Source organism: Coturnix japonica, chromosome 3, assembly GCF_054131305.1.
Source record: "Coturnix japonica strain WE chromosome 3, WE-NBRP24, whole genome shotgun sequence".
Taxonomy (NCBI): Eukaryota; Metazoa; Chordata; class Aves; order Galliformes; family Phasianidae; genus Coturnix; species Coturnix japonica.
In genome coordinates, this window is record NC_140665.1 from 80,806,263 (window position 1) to 80,831,380 (window position 25,118).

At 35.4% G+C, this 25,118-nt stretch overlaps 1 protein-coding gene across 2 annotated transcripts in view; it reads left to right on the forward strand.

Annotated features, from left to right (window-relative positions):
• The window catches only part of EYS (EGF-like photoreceptor maintenance factor), a 779,301-nt gene that overhangs the window by 571,849 nt on the left and 182,334 nt on the right, over positions 1-25,118 (forward strand). For both annotated transcript variants that reach the window (XM_085543820.1, XM_085543821.1), the window contains one exon: positions 3,267-3,379. In XM_085543820.1, the coding sequence (XP_085399946.1) occupies positions 3,267-3,379 (113 nt within the window). The remainder of the gene's footprint in view (positions 1-3,266; positions 3,380-25,118) is intronic.

Sequence of the window (25,118 nt, forward strand, 5' to 3'; positions counted from 1 at the left end):
CGTTTTAGTTTCAGGCTATGTTTTGGGTCCTGTGTCACTTCTTAGAAGTGTGTACCTTCATGTCTTTGTTCATATTAAATTTGCAACAGATCCAGCATTCTATTAGTTTGAAAGTTAATTTGTTTATAAAAGGCAGGAAAAACAGACTTACGAGTACCACTTACAAAAGGTAAAAAGTGATATTTGGTAGTACAGTGTACAGTCAAAGATTACCTGAAATTGTCAGCCTGTAGAAGTGACAGTGAAAGGGTAATTTTCCTTGGGATCCAGGAGCAGCTGTGTACATCTTGAATGCAGGGCACTGCTGGAGTAATTGAGCTCCTTAAAAAAGAAAAAAGAAGAAGAAAAAAAAAAAGAAAAAGAAAAAAGATTAGAGAAAAGGACACTCCCTGCCAAGAAAGAGGGATGTGAAATATATACCCATTTAATCTATCTGTTTAACAAGCAGCATGCCCAAGATCTACTTGTTTCCCATGTTCTGATTTAGTGTTTTACATTCTAGTAAAACCTAGCTTTAAAACCATTCCCTCTTTTAAAAATCAGTTTTTCATTTAAAGTAAAAGGTAGGCTTCAGTGAGTTGGAGAGAACAAGAAGCCATCGCAATATGAAACATGTTTTGCTGATTGGAAAAGTAAAAAGTAAATATATAGGCTAAATACCATAGTTCTTTTAACGACTTCTAATGATTTAATTTTTTTTTAACCTCCCTTGAATTTTCAGTATGTACAGAATACTATGACAGAGTTTCCTGGTTTAACTTTGAGTTGTTTGAAATGTGTACCTTTCAGGTTGCTTTCATCCTGGTACTGATTTATGTAATTTAGTGTCCTTTTGATCCTGTACTGCAAGAAACTGTGGAAACTCTTCATTCATCTGCAAACTACTCTTAACTCTCCATAACAGTGGATTTTCCTGAATAAAGATTCCTGATCTGTATTGTCAGTCTGTTCAGAAACTCACATGCATCATGATCACTATATACCTTATATTTATTACATATTTTGAAATTCTCTTACATCTCTGCTCAGGATTTTGATTTTGCTACCTTAAGTAACTTGTGCATAAGCTGAGGAGCACAGATCCTAATACAGATTTCTCAGATGCTTTCTAGGGGAGCTCCATAATTGAGAAAACTAGCTATTCCCATTTTTGTTATTTCTATTTTAACCATTCTTCTCATTTATTGAAGGCCTCTTGCTATCCCAAGGTGACTGAGTTACTTTGAAGCCCATTAGCATATGAACTTGTTAAAAGCCTTTTGGAAATCAAAGACTACATACCAAGGCATTCATTTCATATGTTTCCTTCCTCCCATGAGTTACATTTTCCTTTTTCAGAAACTATCTCAACTGTTCACCGGTGTGTTATATTCATGCATGTGTCTGCTGATGTTGTTCTTTAAGGTAGTTTTATTGGTATGTCTACAATGGAAATGGGACTCACTGACCTGTAGTTTGAGTTATGCTCTTGCATTTCCCTGTCTTATTTTCCTCTCCCAAATCATAAAAAGCGAAGAAAAGCAACCAACCAATCAGCCAAACAGAAAAAACATGGTTAAACAACCAAATAAAAACAAAAACAAAAGTCCACTACTTTCATTCGTGTGATCTGGAAGCCGGTTTGAAGTGATGGCCATGGAAAAATAGCTCATTAATTCCTCTTAGTTATACATTATTTGCTGGATTGTTTTTTGTGGGTTTTGGTTTGGTTTTTTTTTGTTTGTTTGTTTGTTTGTTTGTTTTTTACTCTTCAACTTTGTTAATTTATTTTAAAACATTTTCTAGTGGTGTTTCAATGTGAGACAGCTCTCTGATGTATTCTTACGAAAAAGGGTTTCTGGCATGGGAACCTCCCAGAGATCCTTTGCATTAAATTTTTATTTGGTGAGTTCATTTATGTTTCCTGCTAGAACCATATCTCTTTGAAAACTCTGTACTTTGATGGTGTGTTAGTCCTACCTTTCTGGCAGGCTTCCTGTTCCTGTTGCATTTTAAAAAGCATTTAATGCTCATTATTCCTTCACAAAGTTGTTTTTATTTTTCTTTGCCTTGTCTACTTTAGGTTTTCACAGTTATATTATTTTCTGTTCTTCATTTGGACAGGACTTCAACCTTTAATAGATATCTTCTTATCCCTTATAAGTGTGGGGTTGTTTTTTTGTTTGTTTGTTTGTTTGACCTTAATATTTAAACATCACAGGTTTGGGAGGCTGTTGAGTCTTTTTTCTTCTATTAGTTTATTTGCTTTTTATTCTTTTATGGAGGAGGGAATCTCTAATAGCTTGTTTCAAGTATGCAGCTGCACGGGCTTTAATCTTTAGAATGCTTACTTGAATTCCTTTAAAAATATCCCTTTATTTTTATATAGTGTTCCTGTATTAACCAGTTACCTCAGTGAGTCCTCTCCTTCTGCAGGTATCTAAACCTGCCTGAATGATTATCGCTGTTAGGAATGGTTGTGCTAAGGACTAATCTGTGTCTTACTTCTCATTCTCTGTGTTCACGGCCATATATCATTTAGATGACTCAACTCATGCCCTCTTCCACTGTTACAGTGTCAAGAAATGTAAATCCACAGGCATTATATTTATTGGAAAACTATGGACTCTCACCTGTTCATTGATGCTGTGAATATGTACATATGACCTAGTGTGACCAGAACCCTCCCCCAGTTCAGTGGCCTAGTCCATAAAGTCTCAGCTGCAGTATTTTGGGTGGCTTGTTTATACATTTTAATATTTGCCACCATATTATAACAAGTGTTGTTTGTTTAAGTGGCAATTTATTGTTGATTGATTTGTTTGTGGGTTGGTTTTTTTTTTTCTTTTCCAGTGCCCCTGGTGTCATTCTCGTTGTCACTAGGTCCTTAGGCAGCTTTGAATCATGATTGATGGTGCTAGATATCTTTTGAGCAGGGAAGTAATATACTTAAGTAAGTGTGGATTTTTTAAAGCAGATTCTCAGAGCTTCCTTGTTTGCTATTCCCTATGTCCTGTGTTCATCTGTTTTAAAAAAAAAAAAAAAAAAAGCACCTGATAGCACCTGATTAAAGTTAGACACTTTAATAAGCACTTCCTGCTTATTTTTGCTGTCATTTCAAAGGTACCTGATAGGATCTCATAATGGTAAAATAAATGGAGACCAGGAGGCTTCTTCAGGTGTGGGGTTGAAGTACATTAGAAATCTTTCACAGAAGCATAATGCTTTTCAACACTGATTACAGAGAAAACAAGCATAAGAACTGTGTGTATTTTTCTCCTTTGTAGATACGTGGACCTGTCTACAATTTCACTGGCTGTATACAAGTCATAGAAATAAATAATGTGGGGCCTTTCAACTTCTCTAATGCTGTGGGAAGACAGAATATTGACAGTTGCAGGTAAAGTACCCTCTGTACCTTTTCAAATCATAAGAAACTGCATTTTGTTGTTTTGTTTTGTTTTTTTTCTTCCTTAAATAGGGTGTCTATTCTAGATAATTTCTATAATGGTCAGAGAGAAAAAGATGATTATATAGATGAATATAGATGAATATCATGCTTTTTTGTTTGCTTATCAAGCCTTTTCTTTATGAGAGACACTTTTCAGTGAAAATCAATTAAGCGTGACAGCTTATTTAGAGTGAGATTTCAGCCATGGTCTGCTAAGACATAAGACCAATCAGATATGCTTAGTCCAGTCTGTGTTTGTAGCATGTGCAGAAATCTGAACAAAAAGGAGAAAGCTTCTAAGCAAATTAGGCTTTGTTCCATTTTAAACTTCTGTAATTTAGAATAGCATATTATTTGTGACACTATGATTTATAGAATTGTATGCCAAGATTTATTCAAATTTGTATTGATACTTTTATTTAGTCAATTAGAGTAGACTGTGGCTGATCCTGTGTAGCATCAATATTAAATATTATTTTATTTGAATCAGAACTCAGTGATTTATTTGAAACAGAAATTAGTGATCTGAAATAGAACATGCTGTGTTCCACCCAGCTGGAAAACAGCTCTGCAAGCAGTGACCTAGGACTCCTGATGAACAGGTTGAATATGAGTCAGCAGTGTGTCCTTGCTGCTAAGAAGGCTAATGGTATTCTTAGCTGTGTTAGGCAAAGGATCACAGGCAGGTAGAAGGGGGTCAGCATTCCTTTCTGCTCATCATTAGTGAGGTTACATACAGAGTGCTATGCTCAGTATGGAAGAGATCTGTATGTACTGGAAAAAGTGATTGAAGAACAGAACCATGTCCCCTGTGAGGAGAGGCTGAAAGATCTGGGGCCATTCAGCCAAAGAAGAAGAAGGGGGAATCTCACCAATGGATGTGGATGAGTTTACGAATACCTGCAGGGAGAATGCAAAGATGGAGCCAGTATCTTTTCATTGGTGCCCAGTGCCAGGACAAGAAGCAATGAGCATAAATTGGAACAGAGGAGATTCCTTCTGAATGGCAGGATTCTGTGTGTGGATGATGTGAGAGTGATGGAGCACTGGCACAGGTTACCCAGAGAGGTTGTGAAATCTCCTTAAAGATCTTCAGAAGCTGCCTGGATGTGGTTCTGGGTACCCTGCTCTGGGCTGGACCAAATGAATCCAGAGGTCCCTTCTTGCCTCAGCCATTTTGAGACTCTATGGCCTGTTACTTGCAAATATTTACTGTATATATGTAACTAATTAGGTGAGTAAAATTACATGATAGATTATATAGATTAACGTTGAAAACAGTCTTATTTGTCAAAAGATGGTGGAAGGAATGCTGGACCTTACAAATCCCCTATTGTGAACAGCACGTTCCTTTTCTCTCTGCTTTTTCTAGAATCTTGACGATGAATCTTAACAGTGTCCAGCTCCTTGTAGCTCACAGAGACCAGTTCCTCTGTGAACAGGAGTAGGAAACAGAATTCAAAGTATTCTGAATTTCTCTGGGTGGCATGGTTGAGAGAGAACTGCAGGGAACCTTGGCAAGTATTCTCTGCCCTTGGATTTTGTATCTACCCTAACTTGGCAGCTTGCGTTGTTCCTTGCTCTTTATTTTAGTTTTAACCTGCATGCATCCTGACCATCACTGATCTTTACCTATAAATTCTGCTTGTCAGAAGGTGTCCAGAAAGCTCTGCTACTATTCTCTTACAATGTGAGCCTCTTGGGAAGAGATGTTTGTCTTGAGGAGGAGGGAAAAAGTATTTGAGGAAGGTTGCTAATATTTGGCAATGCAAGTTGCAAATATGGAAAGATGGTGAATGCTAGAAAGCCTGGTGTACACAGAATTCATATGGTTCTGTTGATGCAATATTGCTACACATGGAGCTGCCTGGCAGACACAGAGTACTTACTTTACAGCGTGGTAGAAAATGCTCTCCAGTTCCTTCCTGCAATTTGTCTTCCTGTGACACTGTTTCTGTTCTTGCTGTTGCCATTTTTTTTTTTTTAATTGTCCTTCTATCTGTCATCACCTTTAGTTTTTTTACTCATTTTGAATATCCTAGCTTGTGCAAACTTAGCCATACTCTGTTGTCATCCATGTAACCTGATGGTTTTTTTTTATTTCTTGGTCCTCAACATGGATTACTTCATTATTGCGATATAGTAGGTCAGCCAAATGGACACATGCAGAAACTTCTTAAAGTGTATGGACTTGTGAGTAAATTTTAAGCTCATGAATTTTTAATAGGTTTGAAATTTACTCAAATGTGCTCTGCCATTTTTCTAACTAGATCTATTTGAATTTTAAAATGCCAAAAGGTTGTGCTAATATGTGCACATAATACAGAGAGTTTTCAAAAACAAATTTTCGATACAGTTCATTAACCTTTTCAAAACTATTGGCATCACTACTTCAGGATGCATCAGTGCTTTTCATGAGAGCTTATCTCAGGACAGTAATAGCATTTAGGTTACAGTTTAAAAACTTTTGAAAAACAGAAAATGAAACCACAACATTAATTTCACTGACATATGTAACTGACTACCCACTGCATAAAATATCCAAAATATAGGGCAAGAATTATTGGTTCTCTAGCATCTTTAGTTTTGGTTTGTTGCTTTTGTTTGTTCGTTTTTGTAGTGCAAAATGCATACACTGCAATGAAGGAGAATTGTGTTCTAATGGGGCACAGGTGACAGGTTACTTTTCAGGTAGATAAGGTTCTGTATTAAACTGGATGCCCTGGTATCATAGCACAGATCGAGGGACACTCTTGTTCTCGCAGGCAGCTGAATTTGGGGGCACTCACTGCACTGCAGAGAAGAGCAAGCATGACACAGTTTGGTCTCCAATCCCTTGTTTTCAGCAAGTTTATGGGCTGAGATGGGTCAAATCTAATTTTGTGCATTATTCTGAAATGAGCTTTCAGTACAAGCATAAACTACGTTTCTCAGCTGAAGCAGTCAGGATGCTGTGGTTGGTCTCCTCTTAACTCAAGTAGTGTGCCAGCTACTAGTGCCTCTTGGCTTCCCAAGGGGGAGACACCTCTTCCATCTTTCTGTGGCACAGGATGGGAAAAAAAAAAAAAAAAAAAAAAAAAAAAGTAAAAATCTGCAGACACAGCCTGTTTAAGCCTAAAGTTAAGTGAGATGCTGCAGCACATGGTACCAGGGGAGCAGAAGAGCTGGAATGGATGGGTTGCACTGGATGAGCTACATGGAGGGCCTGTCAGAGCTTCCTGCTGCAAGGTGCAACTAAGGCAGGTTTGGAAATGGCAGAATAAGGCTACGTGTAGGAAAATGAATGTGAGCTTGGCTCTCTGAGAGCAGATTTGCAGCCCTAAAAGTCCTCTGAGGTATGTGGGTTTTGCATTCAGGAAAGGTTATCATAGACCCATATGAATTAGTAAAGGTCAGCTTCCAATAGGCAGTTTTCTGGAATTACACTAGACTCTATACTTATCTAAATCTTATCAAAGTGTATTTTAATACAGTATTTAAACTATTCCTGTCCCAGAGCTATGTATATATAGGCCATTTTAGAAGATATTATTTAATGGCCAACAGTTGTAGAGGAGACAGTTGGAGATCTCTGATGAGATCTGCTATGAAATTAAATCTTTTTTTCTTTTCCTTCTGTTGAAGAAGGATATTAGGATGTGTTAATGCAATAAAAACCCTCCGTGTTTCAGAAAGTGTTGCTAGAATAGATTTGCTGCAAAAAATGTTTATCACTGTCAGACGGAATTGAGATAACAGATACAAATTAAGGTTTGATTCCTATTATTAAAAGCTGGTGTTTACTGTAGCTCAGTTCTGGCTTAACATGTGGGACTTGGGGTTTGTTTTATATTCCTGTGCTTACTATATGTGGAAATTTCAGATATTTCAAGCATACAACCACATAAACAAATAATAAGCACTGCACACTTCTAAGAGGAAGGCAGAAAGATACTGATATAAAATAGATGTAACGTGCTAATTTGAACAGTGATGACAGTGACATAACAAGATTCAAAATGGCTAGATATCCTTGAGCATTTGCTACACAGGAGGTGGGAGGTACATAATGAATCTAAGATCAAATCCTAGTGAAGGTGGTATAGCTTAAAAGCAATATATCACTTACTGGGAATCTGCTGGCAAGGTGTCATCATATCCTGGGTAAATCTCTGTGCAAGCATTCGTAACCTCAATAGATGTTCCTGCTTGAGGGGAGATTCTGGTGTTCAGACAGTTGCTTTCAAGAAAAACTCTCAAAGGGGTTCTTAGGAGTAAGATGGTTGACTCATAGTCATACAACTTAGAATTGGGTCTGGGCCCCTCATTACAGGAAAGACACTGAGACCCTGGAACATATGCAGAGAAGGGCAACAAAACTGGTGAGGGTCTGGAGCACAAATTTTATGGGTAGTGGCTGAGGGGGCTGGGATTGTTTAGTCTGGAGAAAAGAGGAGGCTCAGGGGAGACATCATTGTACTCTACAACTTCCTGAAGGGAGGTTGTGATGAGGAAGGCTTTGGCCTCTTCTCTCAGGCAACAAACCGGACCTGAAGAAATGGCTGCAAGTTGTACCAGAGGAGGTTTAGATTAGATGTAAGGATAAACTTTTTCTCTCAGTGAGTGGTCAGGCAGTGGAATGGCTGCCCAGCGAGGTGGTGGAGTTGCCATCTCTAGCAGTGTTCAAGAGGTGTCTGGATGAGGAGCTACAAGATATGTTTAATAGCTGTGGAAGTAATGGTGATGGGACAATGGTTAGACTAGATGGTCTTGTGATTCTATGATTCTAAGATGGTCTTGTGATTTTATGATTCTATTGATTTTGGTGTCTATTATCAGTTCTCTGTGCTCCCTATTTGAGACAATATGGTGGTCGTTAGCTATCTCCATGATTGTCTTGATTGTTATCAGTCCCAAAGAAGAGGCCTTTTGCACTTTATTCTATGCACTAGGCCTTGGGTATAATGACTAGGCTGATTGGGGGGAAGGGGGCAAGGACTACACAGTCACATACATGCACATACACATATATATACACAGATACCTATCCATTCCATTTAGTCTTTTATTATTTTATTTTATTTTATTTTATTTTATTTTATTTTATTTATTTTATTTTATTTTAACTCCTAAATAAATAAAATAAAAAATACTGTTTGCTGCTTTCCTAAGAGGATTCTTACTGATGGATGTAAATGTACAATTTACATTCTCAGACAGGAGCTAAGAAACAGGCTTCATCAATGCCTATAGGACAGCTTTTTGGATTTTATTTCCTGAAGAGTTTATTTTACTGCTAATTTATCTTAAGATGTTTTTTCTAGGCTGAAACTAAGCTTCATTTCAGAAGAGACCATAATTGCTATTTCCATTTAGGAAGGAAACTCTTGAATATATATTACCTACATTTCATTCCATCAAGAGGATTGATGGTTTTTGTAATGTATGACAATTTTCTTAGGAGCTACACAATATATTAGGGAGTTCTCTACATGTTTTCAGTAAGCCCTTGCTTCAGCTTTATCCTCAGTTTTCCACTTCCATGGTTCTAAATCCCCTTTCTTCTGTGGGCACTCACTCCACTTTCTGTTTTAAGGTTTTCTGTGATATTTTTAAAAGCAGTGCAAGAGACCCCTAACAACTCTTTAAGATTCATTCTCCCATGCAATTTCTATGAAACTTCCAGATTTTTAAGAACATTATTTAACTTCCACAATTCAGAGCATCTGTCAACATGAGGGGTTTGATTTCTATCAGCAGAAAGGGTGAAAGTTGGGACTGCTGAAAACTACTTCTCAACTGACTGTGAAAGTCAAAAAGTTACCATTCCACACCTGGGAATGGAAAAGGGCTGTACTGCTGCATACTGTATATTAGAGTTCATGATAAGAGTCTATAAAATACTTTGTTAAGGTTATAGTAAGGTAAGGTTTTCTTCATCTGAATTCATCCAATCTGATGAACTCACTTTCAGTCCAGTGTACAAGCAGGTGGAAATCACTAAACTCTTTTGTCTACTTATATCTTAGTTTATAAATAAACACAAGACACTGTGAAGCTTTGAGATTATGCCCTATAGATTATTCAGACTTTTAAATTATGTTCTTACATCTGAGTATTGGTAGCTATGTTTTTATTTTTTCATAAACAGTTTGGAGTTGTGGGATTAACTGAAACAAGAAAGCAGAAGTGTAGTAGTGTAGAAGAAAAGGATTCAATGAATAATACTGATACTACTCAGTTTTTTGTATTATATTCTCTGTATTTTCTGTGGCGAATGTACAGATTTGACTAAAATGTTTCCAGAGTACAGAATTGAACAAAAAGCTTCATTTATATTCATTTCATATATGGTGCTTGATATTAATAGCTAGTTTGTGCAATTTAAACATAATGATAAGAATTGTTTGTACTTTATGCCTTTTTTTTTTCCTTTTTTTTTTTCCTCTGTTATTTGTTGCTTTTGCTGGTTGATAACCTTTTTTTGTGTTTCTGATTGTCTCTTCCTCCTTTTCCCGTTCCTGATTTTCTTTTCTATGCTTTCATCCTCATTGCTTGATTTGTCCTTTCTGATTACTCTCATCTTTTATTATATTTATTTTTAATGTTTTCTTTTCCTATGTGAGTTCTGCTGTTATATGCAGTTTCTTTTCTGCTGTAGTGTGTGAGTGAATTCTGGGTATTTTTCTGTTACCTTTTTTTTTTTTTTTCCTGTTCAAATGATGGCCTATAAATCCTCAAAATCACTGTAAATGTTTGTGTAAGCCTTTACCTAAGTCCTTTGAAGAATTTTGTGTAAATTGTGATCGATATTAGACACATTCATGTATAGGCATATATACAGGTGAGATAACGTCTTCATAAATATTAAGCCTCTCCCTATTTCTGCAAAAATGCATCATCTAATCAGCAGAGCACAGAACTAACACCAATCACTGTTAGTGAAACCGTCATTTCTAAAACATTAATAATATTTTTTGTTATGTTTATTTACCTTTCTTACTTCTCTGCCACTTCAGACGTGTTACATCAGCAGGAGACTGGTTCTTAATTCTGTCAACAAATTTCTGTAGTAGTCACTGTTGATGTCTCTGTAACGAACAAGTGTGATGAGATCTTGATTTCTGTTGGAACTGCCAGGTACTTGCATGACAGCTAATAAGTCATAAATGGTAGCATGCTTTTCTTTTCATCCTGTTTTTATCACGAAGACATTTGCAAGGATATGTGTCAGTTTAGTTGTGCCAAAGTATATATATGAGACTGTTGCTGCAAATAAATGACACCTCAGATATTTTGTAAAACAGTCTGACTCAGTTGCACAGTAAAGAAATTTTTGGGAATAATATTCACAGATTTTTAAAAGAAACTGCCTTTCAGCTCTGCTGTTCATATGTATGTACTTCATTATTTTATAATGCATTTCTTTTGTGTGCTAAAGGGAAAGTTTCAGTGCTCAAGAAATGCTATTTTACAGTCAGTTCACATCTTTGCATTTATTTTAGTGTAGTTAAATAGTATCTAATATATCCAGTTACTGGTGATTCTTACTTTGTATGATTATTGAATTTATTAAATCTATTTGTAGAGCTTCTTTCACCCCAAATATTTAACTGTTGCATATAAATTGATCCTTTTGTACATCAGCAAAATAAAGTGCCAGGCTTTATTCAGAACACTCACAGTGCAGAACGGAAGAAATTATCCAGTTTGTTACATTAATACTTTAGGAAAGAGGAACGTGTGCTTAGGAAGGAGAAATGTGTGTGCTAAAGATTTAGCACAACAAAAAAAAATCTATCAGCCTTGACCTTTTTCTGTTGAATGGTAGATTCAAAGCCACACAAACTCTGAACAGTGTATAAAGTCACAACCACAACCCATTCTTCAAACATGGAAATGAGAGAGATTGCCTATCAGATGTCTTTTCAGCAGACCATCACAAGTTCTTACATAGGAGATAAGAGTTAGAAATATGACAGAGGTCAGTGGGCCAGCCCAGAGTGGATACAAAATTCTGTGAGGCATTACAATCTAAAGGACTACACAGTGAATTGCTTCTAATTGGAGCATTATCAAAGTCAAAAGTAATCAGAATTGCAAGACTGCAAAGGTAGTTTTAAGGTGTTTTTGTAGTGTTCCAACCTCTCTCACCTTTGGAATGTACAGTAATCTGACAGGTGTAAAGATGTAGGATTTGAGCTGTATATTTTTAGCTACAGCAAATGAGGAAGATTCCTTTTTTTTGCTTTACATAAGAGATTATAGTTTCAGGAATGCTACAGATTGCTACAACATTTGTGGTTGCTGTAGGCTATAAACAGTGTTACTTACCTTCTACCACAGTGCTTTGAGTATTTATACCTTCTCAGAAAATCTGTAATTCAAGGAGGAACATATTTAGCTTTTGAAACATCAAACCATGAAAAGAAGTGTTTTAGCTAAATGCACTTTTAAGATTTATGATTTCTGATGAATTAATCTATCTTTTTGCTGCTATGTTTCAACATGGTTTCCTCATAAAAATAAAATGATTTTGTAAACATGAAAATATAAAATTTTATCTAACACAAACAAAGGGATAAGAACTTCCCAACTTTCTAACAAGATTGGAGCAGCTTCACAAAGCAAAAACTAAAGATGTTTCTCAGAGATTTTAAAACTTCATCACATGTATTTTTCACAGCATTAATTATATGATGTGTGACAGCAGTTGCAATACTCCTTGGGAACCTTACCTTAATGTTTAAGAAAAATTATTTTAGTGACACAAGACATCGAGTTGTACGGTTCAGTAGTTTCCTGAAATAATCACCTGGGCTTCTAGCCAGACAGATCTGTGAACAGTAATACCTTCTACTCTACTAGAGTAGAAAAAATAATCTCATTTTTTTTCTGCTTGTCTAAAACTTGCACATGGGTGTATGGATGGTTTGACAGAATTCTGTTTTAAAGAGGTTTCCCTGTATACCTCGCCTTAAATTTATTATGAGCAGTGATTCAAAAAGAGCCAAGTATGTATAACCAGCGGAATTGCCTTAAAAATAATTGGGCAATAAAATAAATTATCGTGTATACCTTCCTTAATGGATTACAATCACAACAAGTTTTAGAGCTAGCATTGATGGCATTCCAATCTCAGAAATCTAGAAATGGGGATAAAATGTTATGTTATATACTCACAAATAATTACAGTTCACAGCAGGTTTCCATGATTTCCAAGTTATATGCATAGAATGCCTTTTAATGGAGGTGTAGTTACTCTTGTTATTGTAGCAGCCTGTACTGTGAAAAGAGAGGCATATAAGACAGAATAAGGAGGAATAAGTGCCGTACCAAAAGGAAGAATTTGCCTACTGGAAACTTGAATCAGAATAAGATTTTCTCTTTGCTTTTTATCATCTTTGAGAATCGCTTTGATATAAAAGTATCAAAATTGATACAGAAGTAATAAGAAATCATAAGTTGCCTTCAACTTACAAAAGCCAGAATATCAAGAGAAAAGTTTAGAAGCTAAGTTTTATTCTGTCTGGCAGCTATCTGCAGGAATCCATTCTTTGTGCTTTATTATGTCAGTGAATGGAGTACAGAACATCATGACTTATAAAGTATTTGTGGGTTTGTAAAAATCCAATCTAAAAAAGCTAGAAGTGAAACAATCAGCCTTAAAAAGCCTTTTGTGTTTTTACAGAAAATAAAGCCAGTCATAGACAGTATTTCACTTTTTTAAAGAGGTTTTGAACATATTTTTACAATTTAAATGGTTTTAGCTTCTCTTTAGAACTTTCAGTATGCCTGTTCAGATCTATAAATGATTCAAGAATCTAAATTTTAAAACCATTTTTTTTAATGTCCCTTATATTATTGATAACCAAAATATGTCAATTTTAGCGATATGTATTGAGAAGCTGTAATTCAGTGTTTATAGTATTTTTTAATTACAAGGTATTTGAAATAAAATTCCCCTAAAACTGCTCAGACATTGCAGGTTCAATTATTATAAGAAAATAATATGCATGATAATACTTTTGAAGTTACTTTTTTTATACAACTGTTTAAATACCAAAAGTAAGTACAGTGTCCTGAGAAGCTCTTTTTGGTTAACACAGACAAGCAGTGTGAAGTAAATTTCTGGAGCAAAATGACAAATGTTATTATCTACTTTCCTGTTCAGACAGATAGTAGATAACTTCATTTCTGTTTACATTATTGAGTGTGATATTGGTTTTACTGTACTGGTTTCTTCCAGAGAAGTGCATTAGAATTAGAAAAGATAATAGATTTGTTTAAAAAATCCTCAAAGAAATTGGAGAAGGAAAAAAAAAAAAAAAAAAAAAAAGAAAAAGAAAAAAATTGTGGAAAGTTACTTCAGGATTTCCTACAAAATGTCTGTAATCATCATAGTGTATGTGAAGAGAGAATGTACATTTAATAAGGAGAAACACTGGACACAGAGGAGGTTTCTGTAGCTCAGAAGGGACCAGAATGTTAGAATTCATGGCTGATAGATGTAACAAGAAACTCTGAATTGATAAGCATGATGTCATAGGATGGCTTAGGTTTCAAGGGACCTTAAAGATCATCTAATTCCAACCCCCCCTGTGGTCAGGGTTTCTACCCACCAGATCAGGCTGCCCAGGACCTCATCCAACTTGGTCTTGAAGTATCTCCAGAGATGTGGCATTCAGAACATCTCTGGGCAGCCTGTACCTGCCAGCACCTCAGTGCCCTCTGAGTAACATCCCAACGTCCAGCTTAAATCTCTCTTCTATTTGTTTAAAGACATTCCCCCTTGTCCTATTGAAGTCTGCCCTTGAAAAAATTTGATTACCCTCCTGGTTGTAAGCTCCCTCTAGGTACTAGAAGGCCACAAAGGTCTCCCCAGATCCTTCTCTTCTAAGGCTGAACAAGACCAACTCACTCAGCCTGTCTTCATAGGTACTCCATAGTGTTACTTCAGCCCTCTGATCAGCTCTGCAGCCCTCCTCTAAACAAACCTACCTGGTGTAGGGAACCTGCTTTGGCAGGGGCTTGGACTTGATGAATAACCTGATAAAATATAACTAGTTATTGAAAGATGTATTTGCATTTTATAAAACATGTATATTAATTTCTTACTGTAATGCACTGTATTTAAAATGAGTCTGGGAGACAGATAATATCTGTATTGGCTGATAAAGATATAAGCAGATTATTATTAACAGTTAACAAATGTTCTTCTCCAGATACCTGCTAAGCAACTATTTTTTGTTTTCTAGAGGGAATTGGGATTGTTTGTTTAAAGCTGTAGTATTAAGTAATGCAATTCTAGAAAGATATATCATCCTTCAAGGGGCATTGGTGATGAAGTTAAGAAAACAGTCTTATCCCTGTAACTACTTGTTTGTAGCAGAAAAACAAATATATTTTTCAGTAAAGGAAACATTAACTCCTCTCAAAAATTCATATAAATGTTTTACAATTACCTAATTTCTCCAAAACTAAACTGATTATAAATAGTTCATGTTGTGGTTTTTTTTGTTTGTTTGTTGTTTTTTTTTTAATATCTGTAACCTGCAGGACTGTTTAATCATGTCCTGTCTGACTCTTGCTCTGCAGTAGTGTAGATACACGGTGCATCAGTGCCCCCTGCAGCATTGAAACATTAGTATAGTATTTAAAATGTTGATCTTTGTTCAAGTAACTATTCAGAAAAATATCTTAACAGCTTTGAATCCTGTTGTATTCTTCCTTTTTTCTCCTTCTTTCTTTAGAAGTGAAATCATAGCTCCAAGTACAGGGAGAATGTTACAGTAGTTTAGCCTTGGAATCTAGACACATTTTTATAGGCATATTCATAATAGATTTTTTTTTTTTTTCCTGAAGAGCTAGTATATTGAAAGCAGAAACAAGAAGTAATTTGTAATGTGTGTGTAAACTTTTCAATGAATAGTTTCCAAAAAGAAGCACTCTCTTGGATTATATTCCACTCTACACAGAATGTTCAGAGTATACAGCGATCACTGTTTAGTCTGTGTAAACCTGCAGCAGGTATTCACATACATATTGGACAATTCACACAAAATCACATGTATAATAGAGAAGTTTTGATGTTGTGTCCTCTCTTTTAATTCTTTCATATATCCTTCTAAAATCATTGATAAATTTCTAGAAGCAATCTTAAGTCTGGCTTTGAGTATTTCTTTGGAAGCTATGAGGTTTATAGGAAACTATTTTATCATAGTAATAGTGGAAATCTTAAGTAATTTATTTATGTATGGGAAAAGGAAAAGATTCAGCTCATAAACCCCACAGCTGATAAAATTGCAAGTACTTTCCAGAAAAGTACATGCAAAGAAAGGAACTGTACTTAAAAAAAAAAAAAAAAAGAGTCATAGATCAGATGATATATAGATAGGTTTGGGTTGGAAGGGACCATTAAGACCGTCTAGTTCCAAGCTCTCTGCTATACGCAGGGACACCTGCCCCTAGACTAGGTTGTTCAAAGCCCCATCCAGCCTGGCCTTGGCCAGAGAGAGAGAGCCTGGCTTTTGGTCAAAAGAAAGAGAGAGAGAAAGAAAGAGAGAAACAAAACAAAAAACTTTCTCTATGATATGCAAGTACTTACTGAGATATATGTGCTACAGGCCAGGTCTCTGAAGCCAGACTTATCCATTTGTAATCTCCCCACCCACTCTAAAATTAGGAGGAGATGCTCCACTACTAGTACCCAGCCAAGGCCCTAGTTGACGTGTGTGAGCTAGCTCTTCTTTAACCCTCAGAAATGTTCATTATTTAAATACCTAGATGAAATATGTAATCTTTATGGATGTAAGGAGCAAGGCTGAAGGCCAGGTAGTATTGGTCTATTGAAAAGGCAGTCATTTTGTAGAATTAACTGCCTAACATATTTCACTGATGTTATAAAATTGAAAAAGTATTGTATGAAAATGGAGGGAAGTGATTAGGTTCTTAAATTTCATGGCTCTATAAACAAAGCTATGACATCATTAATTGGCTTCCAGAATTTACCAATTATTAAATCTATTTCATAAAACAAAGTTATAAAACATTCTTGATTGAATTTTTTTTTTGATTGAAAAAAAAAGAGTATATGAAATAAATCTTCAGTTCTAGTTGTAAGCAAAGTTAATTATAGTAAATTTTCTCTCAAATTTATTCAATTAAAAATGGATTTCTAATATGAACATTAAGATAAGTTCTTTCATCTGGCCATCAAGTAAGCCTGTGTCAGGTTTTAAGTACAGAAAATTAGACTAAAATGAAGGATTTTTGAAGGAAATAATATTTTCAACAATGAAAACACATTATTATCTCCTAAACTCTGCTAAACTTGTTGCTAGTGGCAGTGCACAATTGGTTTGACGGGGTGATTTTTATTTTCACTGTTGAAAACAGAATGTTAGATGTTTTGAATCTTGAATTTCAAAAAAGCTGTCTAAATTTCTTACTGGGGGATCAAGAAAGTAATTAAGAAAGATAAAAGAAGGAAAGAAAGCAAACTTTGTTGCACGTTTTCAAATCATTTAGCTTCCCAATTGTGTTCAGATGTTAATTTTCATTAAAAGCTTGCATTGCTAGCATGATGATGAGCACTTGGTTGATATTGTCCTTAAATTTGAGCTCCTCTGAGGTAACTACCCTGTTTAATCTCTAACATTGATGCTCTAGTTATAGGAGCTGTTCATGGGTTACCATTACTAACAGATGATTAACAAATGTAGTGCAATTTGAATGTAACAGTAAGAAGTATTCTGTCACTCTGCCACTGAAAAAATTCTTTTACTTTTGCCTGATTTCTCTTTGGGTCTTCCTTTGAAACTTGTTTCTTAGTTGGAAAGATCAGTGACTTTCAGTTGTAGGCATTGCCTTATCACAAATTATAACCAGTTACTTAAACCTCCAGTGGCATAGTGTTTAGACACAGGTAGTGTTTAAGATGCTATTGGGTGCAACAGATGCATAATATCAGCTTATTAAAGGTTTTTCCTAGTCCAGGTTGACCCGTGATAACTTAAATATAGAATATTTCTAGTTTAATTTTTTCTCTGCTTCGTTATGTCAGAGCATTTAAGCTGATGAGAAGATGTGAAAGTATGAATAATTTGGTTTTAGGGGTTTTTTTTTGTTTGTTTTTTGTTTTGTTTTGTTTTTTGTTGAGTAATTCAGTTTGAGAAAAGACAGCTCCTTAATTATTCCTAGTCATAACCAAAATTGAATAATGCACTGTAGTATTGTGTTGTTTTTCTGCTGCATTTGTTCTTGATTCCTGCACTGTCTGTTTTGAGTACTGTTCTACAAGTTGAAAGGAAAGACTGAAATCTGGAGACATCTGGCATTTCTTTTCCTTGTTTATAGTTTTTGAACTGTTATGCTCTTTTTTCTGATGGTTCATACTAATAACATAGCTTCTTATTTGCAATTGTGATAAAGCTGTCTGTTAATTTCTTTATCAAATTTAGCTGAACCAAACAGCAAAGATTTACTTTCTCTTGCTGACATTAAAATTGTTCAGTCTTTTCACTGTCATCTTAAGTTGTTCAGAGGTTTAGAAAAGAACAGTTTAGGCTTAAACAACATAAAAGTAAGCTCTGTTCTTTGTTGTTAAGGTAATTCATATGGAATATTTTAGCATATGCCTCAAATACTTACAATTTATTTTATTTTTTTTTACTGTTGTTGTGTTATATAATCAAAACATCCATTATTTTAAGTGTGATGTAGTGACTAGAAGCAGGAATTTGTCTTTGATTATCAAAGTTAATTTTTTCAGTTCAATTTCCAGGTGGTCACCTATCTTAAAACAGCATGAGTTGGAGATACCTTTCTCTTTGTGTAGGTCAGCTGCAGAGAGAACCAAGGTGATCAACTTTGGCAAGTTTCCAAAATGTTAGATAATGTTTGATGAAGTGAATTCTGTCCTAAGAGTCTTATTGGCAAACAAAATGTATTAAAATCTTTAGGAGGGAAAAGAGTATTTTGGATGGCATTTTGATGCTTTGGACTGTTTGGAAGGGAAAGGAGTTTGGGCATGAAGTCAAAAGTATTGAAAGTGTTAATTTCTTTTTTATTGATACTTCTTGTTGGTGCTGTCATTGTCATTGTTAGAGTATTTGTTCATTCTCAAGTAGGAATGGTCACTGCAAAAAATGGATTGTGGCCAAAATTCAAATGATTGTCCTGTTAAAGGAAAGGAAAAATATTCCATACACCAGGATTTAACAGTTTGCCTCTAGGAAAATCCCCCTAATTAAAACATAATTTCATGTAATGTACGCTTACATTCATTACATATTAATGTGAGGAAGAAGGAAAAGACATCTGGCTACACTTCCTTTTTAACTGTGTCACTCTAAAATATGATAATACTGTAGACAATAAAAGGATTACTTTGTTAATATCAGTTGGTAGCAGATAGCTGGGTCGGGGCAGGACACCACAAATATCCAAAAATAGGATATAAATATCCCAAACTAAACTTTTGAACTCTCAAACAGAAGTCTCCTACATAATCTCGGCAATCATTTGCTAATTTTAATAATCTCTCGACTGAACAACCATGGCATAATCTGAAACCTACAACTAGTAAAGAAACATAAGATAAAAGCTCTGGCTAGTAGGCTGATGAAAAATACACTGAGATTTTATATTAAGAAAAATGGATATTTGAGGTTTCTAGAGAAAATAGTGAGTGCTAAAAAACAAAGTTCCTGAAAAGAAGGGGAAATCTTGGAGAGAAAAAGAGGACCAAGAAGAAAAAAAGTGAAGGATTCTGGAAGGTGGGAAAGATCCTGAAGTTCAGAGAGAGGCATGGGTGCATAGGGATCATGGCTGAAAACAACACCACTACACACTACAAGCAGCTGCTAAATGTGAATTCACATGACTTTCCACCAAGCTTCCTAGATCATCAGCAACTTCATTACTGGGAAGGATGGTGGAGACCTAACGAACATAATGATGATGAGAGGAGTAAGTGAATGTGTGAAATAATGAAATAAAGTAAAACTCTAATCTTGTCAGTTCTTCAGTAAGCTCCAGTTGCTAGATCCACTATGGGCTGTTGTTCACTATCTCATCTGTGACAGGTGTATTGCTGAATATAGTATCACTTTGTCCTGATAGGAAAATGTTAGATAAAGAACTACAATTCTAGTTTCTTATTCAATAGATTTCAGAATTTAGTATTTTTTTTTCAATAGTGTATTTCTTTATCTAGTAATATGAACATTTTTGACCTGTTATTTTTACAGTACTCTTTGTTTTGCACTGAATGGGAATTCAGTAATGTTTTAATTAAATGCCAGATTACTGATGAATAAATGATGCTTGTGTTTATGCATGCCATCCATCCAGGAGCATTAAGATATAATTAGAAATTAAGCCTGGAAGAAAGACTAGTTAATACATACTAGTACTCTGCATTTTTAACTCATTCTGTACTAACAATTTCTACATGCCTGTCTCATCTTTCTTCTAGGTTAGGTGTGAGGATAATTTCAATAGTGTTTGATCTGAAAAACATTTTTGTGTTCTCATCTTTCTCTAGTCACACAGACTTTCAATAGTGTAATAATTTCTATCCAGCAATCTTAATTGATATTTATAAAGCAGCGTAGGCCGTCCCTATTTCTGTTACGAGGGCAATAACAATTGTCAACACACTGGGAATCTAAAACACAAAGAGATTAGTCACTGTGTCTGTGAAATTGACTTAGATGTCTAAATTGTTCTCATGTGAGACAGCTAAAAACGAAATACATACTCTCAAAAATATGTAATGTACTTGGGGTACACTGAAGTTCTGTCCTAACAGCATGTGTGTTTCTGTGCATTTCTAAAAACACCTCAATTCTCTTTAGGGCTCCCCTCTTTCTTTCTAGTATCTACTAGTAGATACTAGTAGTAGAGTAGTAGAGTGCTACTTCTTGTCCTTGGAAATTCATCTCACAAAGGGCATCCCCCAAAGAAATTGAGATGAAACTGTCCAAGACATAACTTACCTTTGGTACATCCTTGCTTTCCCTTCTTATGATCAGTTATAAGTGTGCTGTTCCAGTTCATCAGTTTTGTCCTTGGCCTGATGGAATTACAAACTTAACAGGACAGAAGAGCAATAAGAGCTCCTGAAACCAGTCCCTTTGTCTATTCTGACTTGCATGGAACAAGCATTAAGTTGAACTGAGAAAGTAGAAGTGTTTGAATATGGTTCCACATCCATTAGGTAAGGAATATTCAGCTTGTTTTTGGTGTTTTTTTCACTGTGTCAATTGTTTTTAATATACGTTTGAAATACCTCATTTTCTTCATGATAAGGCAGAATTCTGGATGTATGAAAAAATCTTCACTGTAGGTAAAAAGCAAAGATTTGGCTACTACAGCCATACAATGCAGAAATCTTCCCTGAGATGAATTATTACATAGGAAATCTCTTGCTTATCCATGATCTAAACGTGATTCTCCTTTATTTTGGAGTCTAAATTATGAATGCCATCACTGAGATGGCAGAATGTCTATAGCCCTCGCAGGTAGATAGAAGCTTTGGTAAACAGTGATTCTGTTCTGGAACTTCGGATTCTCATTGGAGCTTTGTTTCAGAGACACTTTCATTGAGAACTGGAACAGAATGGTTATATTAAAAAAAAAAAAAAGAGAGAGAGAAAGAGAATGGAAATATTTTTCTAATTCAAAAACAAGAATTTCAAGAAACAAACTAAATAGCCAAAAAATGAACAGAAAGTTATATTACTTGGGCATTTAAAGTGCAGCTTTTTAAAACAGTGGATAGGAGGTGAAACTGGGAGAAAGTTTTCTCAGACAGTTTACTAAATGTAGAATGCAGAGTTGAAGTTCAGACATTTAAGATCTGCATAAACATCAGAAAGTTTGAGATTTGCACATTGATCTACTCACTTCTCAGTAGTTTTTTTATTAATGGTAATGTTTGGATGACATAAAATAAAGAGGGTTAAAAAAGGAGAATGAGGAAGGCTACAAAAATGAGGAAAAAAAACAAAGTAAAGAGTAGTGTGAACAATTGACGGGCTCAATGCTCAGTTCTATGAGCAGACCTTGACACTATTCCAGGTGAAAAAAAGTACTGCATTTGGTACAGAAATTCAGTTCTAGCAAAAAAATTATTTGTCATATACTAAATGTAAAACTTTATTTTTTTTATTTTTCTATTTTTTCCAAATATCTATGGAAGCCTCATCTAGGGAAGATTCACTTCAATAGCGTGTTTACAAAGATTTTTAGCATTACAGTTTCAACAACAAAAATTGTCTTGCTACAAACTGTCACATTAACTTACATATTTGTCTGCTGCAAACCTAGGGAATCTACATGCCTTAAAGCAAACGGTGCATCCCAAGAGTTCAATTCTTTTTTTTATTATTTGTAAACAAAGCCTTCATAAACTTAACTATGTCTGTTAATTTTCACATTCTTCACTGAATTGTGTATCAAGAATGTGATTTGCATTGATAAGAGTTTGCACCATTAAATGAGATGCTGTGTGTGCAAAAACAGTTGCAAATGATGCTATACCAGCTGAGAATTTTTAAATGAAAAGCTGTAAGCACAACATTGCTTGGTTCTGCTGCCAAATGTAATGCCTGGTAGGAGGAAGAAGCTGGGCTCATAGCCTGAAACAAACCTCGAGAATTGAATTTTTCAAAGAGCTATAACTATAACTGATTATAACTTATCTCTTCATACTTTATTAGGAAAACAGACAATTCTTCCAAATCAAAGAAAAGCTTGAATTAGTAAGGAAATAAGATGCAGATAGAAACTACTAACAAAACCAGTCCCTCTCTGATAATCTCTTGAATTGTTTTCTCACCCTTGATGTGTAGAGCTTTTTAAGTGATTTCTTCAGTAAGGTAAGCATGCAGATCTGGTGTTCTACAGATTCATGGAAATCAGGAAACTGCTATTTAAAATACTATTTTTGATATGGTTGTGAACAGTGAAGTAAACAGTCTGTAAAAAGCTTTGTTCATTTCTGCCAAATTACATGTGAGGTATTAATTTTTTATTCCTGTTTAAGCTGTCATTTCTCTGAAGTGCACCCTTTCATTTTCACAGGGTTTTGAAATTATATTCTACCATGCATGCTAATGCCTCTAAAAATCTTTTTCTTTTTTTTTTTTGGCTTCAAAATCTAAAACATTTGCTTACAATAATATTCTGTCACAGCCCAGCAAAACTGGCATGTACACATATCTCCTAAAAGAAAATTACAAATAAGAGCAGTTGCTTCCCTGCACAAATTACTTTATTGACAAGTTAAAAATACAAACTTCCTTATCTTACTCATATCAGATAAGGCTAAATCCATTACTTCAGTAATAAAATGTTAAGTGCATAAATACCAGAAGATATAGGCAGTGCTGATGTTATCATATCACTGGGACTCCCATGCCATTGCATGTCTCATCAATGTGTTTCATGGAAAAATGTCAAAGTGCTTCTGCTGACACAGCTTCCATAAGCTCGATAATGAATTACTTTGGGGACAAGTCTACTCACTCTGCAGATCTCAGTTTGAAGCTCATTTTATGGCTACTAAAATCATTTCTTGTATTTCAATTTGTGTCCATTGCTGCATCTCCTTTTCCTGGTCACCACTAAGAAGACTTTGGCTCTGTCATCTCCCTGACCTTTCCACAAAAGGTTCCCATGTACCCATACATGGTTTTTGCAGCAGTTTTCTTCTTTAATGCTGAATTTGCTGAACAGATGTAAATCTGTCCATTCTTAAAGACATAGAATCCATGATCTGATGTCAGATACCTTTCTCATATTATTTCCTATTGAATTCGTAATTAGTAATCAACCTATATGATACCAGCTAGTATAGCATGTTTCATGTGAAATAATGAACATTTACACAGTTTTCCAGTAATAATAGGTGTTTAAATTTAAAATGTTATTATTTACTACTTACCTCCTTTCAGGTAGTTCTAGAAAGCTGTAAGATCTCCCCCAAGCCTCCTCTCTCCAGACTAAACATCTCTAATTCCCTCAGCCTATTCTCTTAAGGCTTGTGCTCCCGATCCCTCAACAGCTTCATTGCCCTTCTCTGGATGTGCTCCAGGGCCATGATGTCTTTCTTGTGGTAAGGAGCCCAAAACTGAATACATTATTTGAGGTGCTTGAGCACATTGCTGACTCATGTTTAGCTGAGTGGCAACCAACACTCCCAAGCTCATTTCTTCCACATGGTCTTCCAGACACTCTGCCCCAAGCCTGTAGTGGTGCAAGGGGTTGTTGTGACCAAAGTGCAGGACCTGGCACTTGGTCTTGTTGAACTTCATCCCATTGGCCTCAGCCCAGCTATTCAACCTGTACAGATCCCTCTGTAGTAGAGCCGACCTACACTCAGGCAGATCAACACTTTCTCCCAACTTGGTGTCATCTGCAAACTCATTGGGACTGCACATAATCCCCTCTTCTAGATTATCAATAAAGATACTGAACAGGACAAGTGCCAATAAGGACCCCTGAGGAATACTGCTTGTGACCAACCACCAGCTAAATCTAACTCCATTCACCACCAGTCTTTGTCTTGGCCATCCATCCAGTTCTTTAACCAGCACAGAGTGAATCTGTCCAGGCCACAGGCTGCCAGCTTCCCCAGGAGAATACTCTAGGAGAGTGCTTTTTGGAAGTGTGTCACAATTGGTTATGTAACAGGCAGCAAATGAAAATAAGTAACACACTGCTTAATGAAAGTGTGATAGATATTTTGTTTGTTGTTTTTTTTTTTCAAGTTAAAATTGCACAAGAGATTGAGAACCTTCAGTCAAGTGTCTGACAAAACTGAGTAATTTGCATTCTGTATTATCCCAGCATAAAAAATAAAGCATTTTTGGATTTATTCAGGCCTTTAAAAATTACAAGTGCTCCTGATTTTGTAATTTTTAGACTGTTCCTTCAGAGATATATGCATAATCATCACATTTCACAATTTACAAGAAACTACAATTTATTTTTTTTCTGAAGTAGCCTACTGCTATAGGGTTCATATAACAAGTGCCAATGTAACAAAATACATTAGGGCTTTATTGTTTTGCTTTGATTGATTATTCAGGACTACAGGGATATTAATTTCAAGAAATAACAATATTACTTGTGCTATTCTTCATCTGTTTTGCACATTCACCTATTTTTTCAGTCTGCATGTATGAATCATATTTGCCTAAAATGGTCAGTGTACATGTGAACATTTCCACATGGTGGGAAGAAAAGCTAAGAATTTGAGGTAATTTTGGTTACCTTTTTCAGTCACAGAACCCCTAACTCTTAGTTTCTGAAAAGGAAATGAACGCATAAGGATATAGGAAGAACAGACTATGTGTGTTTGTGATTTAACAACAGAACAATAAGCATGATCCTGAAGTGCCATTCAGTTGATCATACATCTCACTAGGTGGTGAGGAATGTGGGAAGGAAAAAAAAATAAAAATAAACACAAACAACTTTGAAATGCACTAACATCTATATTTAGATATTCAGATGAACATTTTGAACTTACATGTACTCAGCTATAAAACACAAGGTTACAGACTAAAACTCATCTGTTTCAGCTCATCTGAAGTTTATAAGCAACGTGTTGATGCTTGCAGAGAGTTACAGGTTCTTTTTGTGTAGCATTGACCTGAGAGGCAGCAACATGCTGGGAAATCAGAAAGAAAAACAG